Raw genomic sequence first — 13,055 nt, 5'->3', positions numbered from 1 at the left:
TAAAGCGACCTTCTTGGCTTTGTCATTTGCCAAAAATAAGTCAGCTATCTATCTATCTATCAGCTATCTATCTATCTGCTATCTATCTATCTATCTATCTATCTATCTATCTATCTATCTATCTATCTATCTATCTATCCATCCATCCATCCATCCATCCATCCATCCATCCATCCATCCATCCATCCATCCATCTCTAATGCTTGCAAGACCATATTTATCCTGGGAGATATATAAGACACATAATTCAAGGAGTGTATTCAAAAGTATTAAAGAATATGAAAACTACCGGGAGGCCCTCACAACAGTCACTCGGGCCCTTGTGATCTCTAGGCTGGAATACTGCAATGTGCTCTACATGGGGCTGCCCTTGAGGAGCATCCGGCGACTTCAGCTAGTGCAGAACGCAGCCGCGCGAGTGATTGCGGGTGCACCCCGATTCACCCGCATAACACCTATCCTCCGCGAGCTGCGCTGGCTACCTGTCGATCTCCGGATGCGCTTCAAGGTGCTATTAATCACCCATAAAGCCCTACATGGCAGTGGATCTGGATACTTGAGAGACCGCCTTCTGCCAATTACCTCCCTACGACCTATAAGATCCCATAGATTAGGCCTCCTCCGCATTCCATCGGCCAGCCAGTGTCGGCTGGCAACCACAAGGAGGAGGGCCTTCTCAGCAGTAGCCCCGACCCTTTGGAACGAGCTCCCCGTGGAGATTCGTACCCTCTCCACCGTCCCGGCCTTCCGCACTGCCTTGAAGAACTGGCTCGCCCGTCAGGCCTGGGGATAAGAATCGCTACCCCGCCCGAATGATGAATGGATGTTGCTTACTATTTTATTATATGTTGTTGTCTTAATGTTGTATTCCCCTCCCCCTGGTTTTCTGTGAGCCGCCCTGAGTCCCCTCAGGGAAAAGGGCGGCCTACAAATGCTAATAAAACCTAAACCTAAACCTACAGTATCAGATTAAGGCTGCAAAATTTACATGGCAGCAAAGAGATACAGAAAACTAGCTTTTGTGTGCCAGGTTTGCTGGTATGTCGACTACTACCAGAAATATGTACCAATAATGACTTATTTTTGGCAAATGACAAAGCCAAGAAGGTCGCTTCATTCTGGCAATTTAAATGTCCTGAAAGCCCTATGAAGCGGTATATAAGTCTAGCAATAGCAATAGCAATAGCAGTTGGACTTATATACCGCTTCATAGGGCTTTCAGCCCTCTCTAAGCGGTTTACAGAGTCAGCAAATTGCCCCCACAGTCTGGGTCCTCATTTCACCACCTCGGAAGGATGGAAGGCTGAGTCAACCCTGAGCCAGTGAGATTTGAACCGCTGAACTGCAGATAGCAGTCAGCTGAAGTGGCCTGCAGTACTGCACCCTAACCACTGCGCCACCTCAGCTCTAGAATCCACTACCTTGTCTCTTCACCATAATATCATAAAGTGTATCTGCTTCCCTTCCAGCATGACTCATCCTAGTCAACTGTAACAGAATTTTGTATAAGTTTCCAGCACCACAAATGAACCGGGCCTCATCTTCCCTGGTGGAAACATGATGAGCACATCCAAAATATCAGTTCTAGGGTCAGTCTCTTCACTACCAGAAGACTATTGACTCACTCATTCTTGTCTGCTCCAAAACTTTCAATGTTGACTTGAAGAAAACCCAACTTCAGAAGAAATAAGGCCTAAAGAACAATTAAAAACTTCAAAAACAGATTTTTTTTAAAAAAATAATCCAAGTACTCTCATGTCAAACACTAACATTCAACCCCATTCTCCCATCACTCTCTAGAAAAAACAAACAAACAGGAAAATTATTTTGTTTAGGGCAAATGCTGATCCACTAATCACAATGAGATCCATGCATCTGTCATAATTTATGTTTTCCTACTGTGCAGATGGGAGTTACTTTGGAGGCAGTAATATATATTTTTAAGAGCCCCTAAAACCACCTAGATAGCTAGAGAACTGTAGAAATGGGTTCCCTGAGAGACCGCCTCCTGTCAATTACCTCCCAAAGACCGATTAGATCGCACAGACTAGGCCTTCTCCGGATTCCATCTGCCAGCCAATGTCGGCTGGCGACCCCCCAAGGGAGGGCTTTCTCTGTTGCAGCTCCGGCCCTCTGGAACGATCTCCCCGTTGAGATCCGGACCCTTACTACCCTCCCGGCCTTCCGTAAAGCTATTAAGACCTGGCTGCTCCGGCAGGCCTGGGGCTGTTGAAGTATCCAGCCCCACTTTAATTATGAATGTTGTTGTAATTTTAAATTGTTGTATTGTCTTATATATCCCCCCTCCCTTTTTTATTGTAAGCCGCCCGGAGTCCTCCGGGAGTGGGCGGCATACAAAAATAATAAATACAAATACAAATACCAATAAAACAGAACTACTGTGGTCAGACACCTAATTTAGAAAGAAAAGTTAAGGCATAAATTTATTTTTAAAATTTAAAATGAGCACAGGTTTACAAAACGTTCTTGCCATTCATATTTTGAGAGACCTTGCAATATATTTGGAAATTTTTGAAATACTGGGACAGGTTGAAAACTGAAAATGTTATGTAAACAGACATATTTTACATTTTGTCTCATGATACTGAGTATAATTACATGTTCTGCATTTCCTAAAGGTAAGAGAAACATTAGCAGCTGAGACAGGTCTTAGTGTCCGAGTTGTACAAGTCTGGTTCCAGAATCAAAGAGCTAAGGTAATAATTACATTAATAATTAAATATTATGATATTTGCTAGGAGAGGATGCCTGTCTACATCAGCTGTGTATATTCTTTCCCTAGTAATATCAGAAATTGGGGTTAACGGACTAGAGTTCCAATATATATTACTCGAACCAGCCACCATGTCTCACAGAATACTTAATATGCACAGGAAAAACATTAACTTCCAACATTTGATTACATGCATTTTTTACTAATTTTATATCAGTAGGTTCAAACTTTTCGTATTAATAAGATGGAACTAAGAAATAAGATTTTTTTCAGAAGGATTTTATGAAAAAGACATCTTCAACCCTATACAAGGGGCAAGTAGATCTTTTCACCATTCTCCTTGTCAAAATTTCTTCAACAGTTTATATGAAAATTATATGCATCCCAGATCTGTCAACCTTGGCAACTTGAAGATGTCCGGACTTCAACTCCCAGAATTCCCCTGGCTGGGGAATTCTGGGAGTTGAAGTCCAGACATCTTCAAGTTGCTAAGGTTGAGAAACACTGGTCTATAGCTATGAAACCTCTAGAGTTTTAAAAGAAGGAGCCAGGAAAGTTTGAGGAATGAAAAACATTTTTTTAACCCTGCCTTTATTATTTTTGTAAATAACTTAAGGCAGTGAACATACCTAATACTCCTCTTTCCTCCTATTTTCTCCACAACATCATCTTGTGCGGTGGGTTGGGCTTAGAGAAAGTAGCTGGCCCAAGATCACTAGTTGGTTTCCATAATTAAAACAGGACAAGAAGTGATGGTCATCCAGTTTCTGACCTGAGACCTTCACCATTAGACCAGGCTGGTATTCTATTTAAGAGATTTGGGGGTGGTGTGTGTGCATGTGTGTTTGTTCATTTAGTTTTTCTTTCTGTCAGGTAAAAAAGTAATGTATAACACAGAGGAGGCTCCAGCTAAAAACTTTAAACTGGTGCATTTGTACATAAAAATAGTTTATGAACCTGGTATATAAAAAGTTAAAACTTTCAGTATGATTTTTAAATTAACCTTTGAAAATGTATAAGACTGATATTTCTATAGAAAATAAATTGGGTTTGGAAATGTTTGTTTCACATATTCTTTAGTATAGGAAATTATTTAAGACTGTACAAGGAGTATACATAGAAGGAGATGCTACGGGAAAATTATATTTCCATTAACTTTTTGGACAAAGTTACATAAGAGTTTATTCAGTCCGGATGCAATTATTTCTTTTGTACTAATAGGAGTATATTAATATAAAGATAGGGGAGCTGGATGAGTACAAAAAAATGAACAGCAGCTATAGGCAGTACCAGAGTAATTTGAGTACAGGTAGTACTCAAAGTACAGCAACAATTAGCAATAGCAATAGCAGTTAAACTTATATACCGCTTCATAGGGCTTTCAGCCCTCTCTAAGCGGTTTACAGAGTCAGCATATTGCCCCCAACAATCCGGGTCCTCATTTTACCCACCTCGGAAGGATGGAAGGCTGAGTCAACCCTGAGCCGGTGAGATTTGAACAGCTGAACTGCAGAACTGCAGTCAGCTGAAGTAGCCTGCAGTGCTGCATTTAACCACTGTGCCATCTCGGCTCTCTCTTGGGATGCAGTCATAAATTGTGGTGTCATGTGATTGTATCACTTAGAAAGGTCAATTAAAGTAGCTTCAGTTGCCATTGTAAGCACAATTGGGAAGTCCCAGGAGTCCAGGTAAGGAGCATAGCAGAGTCCACCTGAGAGTTGGGGGAGGGGATGTGTGTGAGTACAGGGAAGCCCATAGAAAAAATGTGTGATGTGGTGCTTTGGAAGATAGGAGGTAGGACTTACAGAGCAACCTGTGATTTTCCTTGCTGGCTTCCCAATTGACGTTGCTTAGGGAAACTGGCACAGATGGTGACCATACAGCCATAGGATGCTGTAACCAACATAAATTCAAGCTTTTTGCTAAGCACCCAAATTATGATCACATGACTGTGGGGCGCTGCAGCAATTGGAACTTTGAGTATTTGTTGTAAGTACCATAGTAGCATCACCAGGAATCATCCAAATTGTTTACCCATCCATCAATTTTCTCTGAGGTTATTCTACCATTCAAGATAACCAAGGAGAGTTATTATGTTGTTCTGAATTTTCTTTCCACTTTACTCACAGATGAAGAAATTAGCAAGGCGACAACAACAGCAACAGCAAGATCAGCAAAACACACAAAGATTCACTGCAAGTAAGAGTTGGTCTCTAATTTTCTTTTCACGTGGAAACTCTCTCTCTTGAAAACGAACCCATTCTACTATTCTGAAAATAAGATGTAAATTCTTTTCAGGGAAAGTACAGTGGTTATTAATCAAGAAAGGGAAATATATTCCAACTGTTTCTCTTTACAAATTCAGGTTTTGTATATATTTTATTACAGTGCTTGATTAACCTATTTCACCCAAAGCCTGAATGAGTTCCAGGCAACTGTACTGGAGCCATAAACAACCAGGTAGGTCAGTTCTAGCCTGAAGGGAGAAGATGCTGCTATTGTGGATATGTAAACCTGAAAATACATAGCAATAGCAATAGCAGTAGACTTATATACCGCTTCATAGGCCTTTCAGGCCTCTCTAAGCGGTTTACAGAGAGTCAGCATATTGCCCCTAACAATCTGGGTCCTCATTTTACCCACCTTGGAAGGATGGAAGGCTGAGTCAACCCTGAGCCGGTGAGATTTGAACCGCTGAACTGCTGATCTAGCAGTAGCCTGCAGTGCTGCATTTAACCACTGCGCCACCTTGGCTCATGCCCAGAAATATACACACCCATTAAGCATTTATCTCCATACTCTTGTTTTCCCTTTCATATACAAACAGATACATACACAATTTGTTCTCCTTTCTTGGGCAAATATTTATTCATATATTCGACTTACAATTGGGATCAGAATTTCTGCTTCTAAGGAAAGTAGGTGCTGAGTGAGGGGTGCCAGTTTTGTGAGCTTTTTTGCTATGATCGTTAAGCAAATCACTGTAGTTGTTAAGATTACTCATTAAGCAAATCTGGCTTCCTCCATTGACTTTGTTTCTCAGAAGCCAACTGGGAAGGTCATAAATGGCGATGACATGACCCTGGGATACTGCAATTGTCATAAATGGATGCTGATTGCCAGGTGCTCGAATTTTGATGCAGTGGGGATGCTGTGATGATAGGACCAGTCATAAACCATGAGTCTTCTAGCATTCATAGACTCATAGGGCTGGAAGGAACAGTGGAGGTCTTAGCCCAATCCCTGCTCAAGGTAGGAGCCTTATACCATCCCAGTCAAATGGTTTTCCAGTCTATTTTTGAAACCTCCAATAATGCATCACATCCAAACCCAGGAGGCAAGCTATTCCATTGAAAATTTCTCCTTACTTCTAGGTTGGATTTCTCTTTAACAAGTTTCTACCCATTAATTCTTGTTCTGTCCTCTGGTGACGAATAAGTCAATCCCCTCTTCTTTGTGACACCCCTCAAGTAAATACCAAGTCCCCCTAATTATCTCTTGGATAGACAAGACATACCAAGCTCCCCAACCATTTCTCATATGATTTACTCCAGACCTTTTATCATTGTTGTTGCTCTTCTCTGTACACTTTTGAGGATCTCAACATCTTTTTTGTATCATGTTGGCCAGAACTGGATGAAATATTCCAAGTGTTATCTCAACAGTGTGGTGTAAAGTAGTGCTATCACTTCTTGTCATCATCATCAAATCTTTATTTGGTCATAGACAAGTATGTAGAATGTAGAAATCACAGTTAAGTCGATGCAGCCTAAGGCTGCATTGACTTTTTTGGCAGGTGCAGCACATTGCTGATTCATACTTAAGAGGTGGTCCAGTAGGACACCCAGATCTGTATCACATTTACTACTGTTGAGCCAGGTACCACTGATTTTGTACTCTTGTATTTGGTTTTTCTTGTCTTGGTGCAGGACCTTACGTTTCCCACCACTGAACTGCATCTTGTTACTTAAATGTTCTCGATGTTCAAGTCTGTCAGGGTCCTTCTGGATCGTGAACCTATCTTCCAAAGTGTTAGCAATTCCCCCCTTGGTGTCATCTGCAAATTTGATAAGTTCCCATTCTATCTCCTCATCTAGATCATTATGAAGAGGTTGAAGTGTACTGGACCTAAAACCAAACCTTGAGGTATCCTATTGCATGCTTCCCTCCATGTAGACGTAGTTCCATTAAGGACTACCCATTGAGTGTGATTGATCAGCTGATTGTGAATCCTTCTGGTGGTTGTATTGTCTAGCCCACATTATTGTATCTTACCAAGAAGTAGGTTATGATCTACTTTGTCAAATGCCTTGCTGAAATCCAAGTATACTATATCCATAGCACTTTGCTGATCCACTAATTTAGGTACTTTATCAAAAAAGGCAATGACAATAGCACTTAGACTTATATACTGCTGCACAGTGCTCTCTAAGCAATTTACAGAGTCAGCATATTGCCCCCAACAATCTGGGCCCTCATTTTACTGACCTCGGAAGGATGGAATGTTGAGTCAACCTTGATCTGGTGTGACTTGAACTGCCAGCTGCTGGCAGCCGGCAATCAGCAGAAGTAGCTTGCATTACTGCTTTCTAACAATTGTGTCCAGTGGTGGGTTGCCAATTTTTTTTACTACCAGTTTGGGCATGCTCGCATGCTCAGAAGCATCTGGGTGGGTAGGCAGAGCCTTCCGCCATTGCTACTATCGGTTTGCCCAATCCGGGCTGAACCAGGAGCAACCCACCTCTGATTGTACCACCATGGTTCAATAAGTTTTGTCTGGCATGATCTGTTTTTAACAAATCCATGCTGGTTTCTCATAATCACCTTGTTTGCTTGAAGATGGTCACTAACTTACCATTTGATTGTTTTTTCTAGAATTTTCCCATGTATTGGTGTCACACTGATTGTCCTATACATTTTGGATCCATTTTTTCCCTTTTTGTAGATTGGTACCACATCAGCTCTTTTCCAGTCCTCTGGTATTTATCAGGAAAGAGTTCATCTATTTTCTCAGGTTGAGTGAATGGCCTGTAGTAGATATCTATACTTGTGGATATATGGGGTTTTTTTTTTTACTTAAGGAGCTCACGGTAGTACATATACTCTCTCCTCCTATTTTCCCTACAATGACAGATTAGGACTTAGTTTCATGAGTTCAATAAAGATTGGAGGACAGGGGCTGATGAGAAGAAGACAGACCTTAAAGAGAAAAGGAAATTCAGTATTTTATAAAGCCAGAGTGGGCAATTAATTCCCCCAAAAGGCCACATGAGAAGTTGGGACTCTTATGGAGGGCCACTGCTACTATACCTGGCCCCCACTTGTGCTGTCCCCTCCCCTGTTGATGCTGCCCTGTCCCATGCCAATATTTCAATGCTGCTGTAGCCTGGACAGGACAGCCAAAGGGCTGGATGTGGCCTACGGGCTGTACAATGCCCAGGTCTGTTGTAGAGGGACATGGATTCCCAAGAATTGGTTGTAGAGATGGGACCTTTGGGAGCTATATTGAAATTACCAGACAGCAGGTTTTACTGCTTCTTTATTGAATCAGACCTTGTCAAAAAAACTGCAGGGATCATGACCTGGCAGTTGCCAGGAGCCAACACTGCCTTGAATACACACACACATACACACGTATACTATTATACATCAGAAGATGAAAGGTGGAGGGTAGCAGGATATTTTCCCCTTTGTTGAAAGCCATAGAAAGATGATATAAACCAGGACACTTTTTCTCTTTCTCTTCCACTATCTTGCTATTAACTTGATTATTATTCACCCAAGATTCAGTTTTTGTCATTGTTATTCTTATAAAAACTAACTTTCTTGAGTTGGAGAGGTTGTTAGTTTATCTGAGGATCATAATATTTCGTGCCATTCACCTCAGTTTTTAAGTTCTGTAATAATCTACCTAAAAAGTCATTATTAGGAATTAGGAAATATGGCTATCCTAATCTTCAATTTATGGAACACAGAAAAGTTGTCATCCATTTCTGAATATCATGACTAGATGGGACCTGCAAAATTTCAGCAGATCACTAAATGGTAGCAAAAACATATTTAAAACTCTACTTTGTTGCTGATATTTAGCGGCCATCTGAAATCTTGTAATCCAGATCTGTTAGGGGTATAGATAGATATCAGAAATTACCTAGATATCTCCTATAGGTTGAAAAAGTCTAATGATCAAATATCCATAAAATTAATTAAATGAACTCATACATATGAAACCAGTTTGGTGTTGTGGCTAAGGTACTAATTATGACCTTTAAAGTGCTCCATGGCTTAGGCCCAGGATACCTGCGAGACCGCCTCCTGCCACCGGTAGCCTCCCACTGTCCAGTGCAATCCCACAGAGTTGGCCTCCTCAGGGTGCCGTCGGCCAGACAGTGTCAGCTAGTGACCCCCAGGGGGAGAGCCTTCTCTGTGGGAGCGCCTTCCCTCTGGAATGAGCTGTCCCCGGAGCATTGCATAATCCCTGACCTCCGGTCCTTCCGACGCACCCTAAAAAGTTGGCTTTTCCAGCAAGCCTGCCTGGCCTGAACAAAACAAAACAAATTATTGATTATTGTTAATTTTAATCGCTTTTTAAATCGATTTTTATTAGTTAATCCTAATTGGGTTTGTTTTTTGGATATTCTATCTATTTTTTTTTAACTTTTGTAATATGCTTTTTTTTAAAAATGTTGTACGCCGCCCTGAGTCCTTGGGAGATGGGCGGCATATAAATCCAATAAACCAAACCAGACTAAACCAAGATGCTGGGCTAGAAACCAAGATATAAGTTCTAGTTTTCCCTTAGGTATGAAAGCTGGCTGGATGACTTTCAGTCAGTCATTCTCTCTCCTGTCAGGTTACCTTATAGTATTGTTGTTGTGTGGAATATAGGAAATGGGAATATTAGGTAGATACACCATCACATGCTGATCAAAATTAAAGGTGAGATAAAAATTAAAAACTCTTCATTTTTCCTTGTCTTCCAGCTCAGACAAGCAATGGCAACGTCACTAATTTTGAAGGAATCACGAATTCATATACAACCTTGCAACCAGCCTCACAACAAATGTTGGTTATTGATCATAGTGCCTATAATTCAGACTCCTTCCAGCAAGGACTTACTCCCCCACAGATGCCAGGAGACCACATGCACCCTTATGGTAAGGACTGAAAAAGCTCAGATAGCACATATACTATATACGATCTCCCCGTGGAGATTCGTACCCTCACCACCCTCCAGACCTTCCGCACAGCCCTTAAGATCTGGCTATCCCGCCAGGCCTGGGGTTAAAGATTGGGATCCGTCCCCACCCGAATGATGAATGAATGTTGCTTCTATTTTTAATTGTGTATTGTCTGTATATGTCATTACGTGTATCCCCTCCCTATAGGTTGTAAGCCGCCCTGAGTCCCCTCAGGGAAAAGGGCAGCCTGTAAATAAAAGCAATCTAAATCTAAATCTAAATCTAAGTAGATGCAATGTATTGCCTGAACTAAGGGAAACACTTAACAGTTCCAAGTTGAGATGTCATGAAGTATCTGTGGAGAAGCGCTCCTACAATTGGTCCAGAATGCAGCCACGTGAGCGATATGGGGTGTATCTAGATACACCCATGTTATACCTATCCTCCGCGAGCTGCACTGGCTCCCCATTGGTCTCCGGACATGCTTCAAGGTGCTAGTCGTTACTTTTAAAGCCCTACATGGTTTAGGACCTGGCTACCTGAGAGACCGCCTCCTGCCACTTACCTCCCAACGACCAACAAGATCGCACAGGTTGAGCCTCCTCTGGGTGCCGTCAACCGGACAATGCCGGTTGGCGGCTCCCCAGGGGAGGGCCTTCTCTGTTGCTGCGCCGGCCCTGTGGAACGATCTACCCGCAGAGATCCGGACCCTTACCACTCTCCCGGCCTTCCGTAAAGCCGTCAAGACCTGGCTGTTCCGGCAGGCCTGGGGCTGTTGATTGATATCCAGCCCTGCTTAGATGTAATGGATGATGTGGAATTTTAATATTGCATTTTTTATTCTTAATTTTAATTGTTTCTTTGTCTTGCTGTGAGCCGCCCAGTGTCCCAATGGGAATGGGCGGCATACAAATTTTATTAAACTTGGAATTTAACCTTAAATTCTTAGCAGCACAAAATTCAGTTTCTCCAAAGTTAACAACTATGTCTAACCCTTTAAGACTACATTTATGTATGCTAAGTTTGGGCAGTCAGGTTTAAAGTGATGTGATGCTGATAAAGATTCCCTCAGTTTGAGTTTAATTCCAGATGACTACAGTATATGGATTCTCCTTCTTGTTTTCTTGGCAACAATATTTAAATAGTTTGCTCTTGCATTTTTGCTACATTTGTTGGCTTTCAATAAAGGATAATATTTGTAGCCCAGGGTTGAAATGAGGAGTCCTTGGTGCTCTCTGAGCTTGCTTGTTTTCTTGCAGATGTTTCATTACTGATGATGTTACCTAGTTTGGATAATGAAACATCTGCAAGAAAACAAGCAAGCATTTTTTTAGTCTCCTAGGCCAGTGGTCTCTAACCTTGGCAACTTTAAGACTTGTGGACTTCAACGCTCAGAGTTCCTCAGCCAGCAAAGCTTAAAGTTGCCAAGGTTGGAGACCATTGTCCTAGGTTAGTTTACAACAATTTCCAGATGGTCTCTGAGTACTATCCAGCTCCTGGCTGACTTAGGTTTCTTTCTTTTTTTGAGAGGCAGCTAACCATTCTTATTTGTTATGATTATTTCTGTATTATAACAGTTTATACCATGGTTGTCAACCTTTTGCAAGTTTGTAAGTTTAATAACATTTATATGCCGCCCAATCCCATAGGACTCCGGGCGGCTTACAGTACAATAAATCAAAAAAATAAAAGGGAAAGAAAAGATAGATTTAAAAAAACAGCACATCATGCACTCCGTTCAAAATGGGGCTGGACTGTATTTTGGGGTCAACAGCCCCAGGCCTGCCGGAACAGCCAGGTTTTAATGGCTTTCCGGAAGGCCGAGAGAGTGGGAAGGGTCCGGATCTCTGCGAGTAGATCATTCCACAGGGCCGGGGCAGCTACAGAGAAAGACCTCCCCCGAGTAGTCGCCAACCAGCATTGCCCGGTCGACGGTACCCGAAGGAGGCCCAACCTCTGAGATCTTATGGGTCATTGGGAGGTATGTGGCAGGAGGCAGTCCCGCAGATATCCAGGTCCCAAACCATGTAGGGCTTTAAAGGTAATGACCAGCACCTTGAAGCGCATTCAGAGACCAATGGGAAGCCAGTGCAGCTCGCGGAGGATAGGTGTAACATATTGCTCGCGCAGCCGCATTCTGGACCAATTGTAGTCTCCGAACACTCTTCAGGGGCAGCCCCAAGTAAAGCGCATTACAGTAATCAAGCCTAGAGGTGACGAGAGCATGAATGACCATTTGAAGTGCGTCCCGGACCATTTGAAGTGCGTCCCAGTCCAACTGGTGCACCAGGTGAACCTGGGCAAAAGCCCCCCTGGTCACAGCCGACAGGTGGTATTCTAATGTCAGCTGAGAATCCAGGAGGACACCCAAGTTGCGGACCCTCTCTGAGGGGAGAAGAGTTTCACTCCCCGGGCTGAGAGATGGAATATCTGGTCCATTTTGGGGGGGCAACATTAATAGCCACTAGGTCTTGTCTGGATTGAGTGCCAGCTTGTTTACTCCCATCCAGACCCTGACAGCCTCCAGGCACTGGCACATCACTTCTACCGCTTCGCTGAGTTGGCACGGGGCAGACAGATACAACTGGGTATTGTCCGCGTATTGGTGGTATTTGATCCCGTGCCGACGAATGATCTCACCCAGCGGCTTCATATAGATGTTAAATAGGAGGGGGGACAGGACCGAGCCCTGAGGCACCCCATACTTTAGGGGCCTAGGGATCGACCTCTGTCCTCCAACCAACATCGACTGCGACCTATCCGAGAGGTAAGAGGAGAACCACTGTAAAACGGTGTCTCCAACTCCCACCTCTCCCAGTCGTCGCAGAAGGATACCATGGTCGATGGTATCGAAGCTGCTGAGAGGTCAAGAAGCACCAGGATAGAGGAATGTCCTCTATCCCTGGCCCGCCAGAGATAATCGGTCAGCGCGACCAAAGCAGTTTCGGTGGAGTAACCAGGCCTAAAACCTGACTGAACTCCCTAGACCTCAATTAGTGGAGATAAATTGTCTTGGGGCAAACAAAATATGTAATATAGTAAATGTATATGAATAATGAGCTTCCTTAAAAAAAAACATTTTTATGATCTTGTGGGGCTGTTTTACTAGCTGTCCAGGTCCTCATACAGTGCTTCAGTCA

At 42.8% G+C, this 13,055-nt stretch overlaps 1 protein-coding gene across 1 annotated transcript in view; it reads left to right on the top strand.

Annotated features, from left to right (window-relative positions):
• LMX1A (LIM homeobox transcription factor 1 alpha) overlaps nucleotides 1–13,055 on the top strand; it is a 71,382-nt gene that overhangs the window by 57,206 nt on the left and 1,121 nt on the right. Inside the window, exons 5-7 of the mRNA XM_087726297.1 lie at nucleotides 2,640–2,717; nucleotides 4,864–4,933; nucleotides 9,718–9,891. Coding sequence (XP_087582423.1) covers nucleotides 2,640–2,717; nucleotides 4,864–4,933; nucleotides 9,718–9,891 — 322 coding nt within the window. The remainder of the gene's footprint in view (nucleotides 1–2,639; nucleotides 2,718–4,863; nucleotides 4,934–9,717; nucleotides 9,892–13,055) is intronic.

Source organism: Thamnophis sirtalis, unplaced genomic scaffold (assembly GCF_051295495.1).
Source record: "Thamnophis sirtalis isolate CommonGarterSnake01/CBP01778 unplaced genomic scaffold, rThaSir2_p1.2 scaffold_12, whole genome shotgun sequence".
Lineage (NCBI taxonomy): Eukaryota > Metazoa > Chordata > Lepidosauria > Squamata > Natricidae > Thamnophis > Thamnophis sirtalis.
This window is presented reverse-complemented; position numbering and strand designations above follow the sequence as displayed.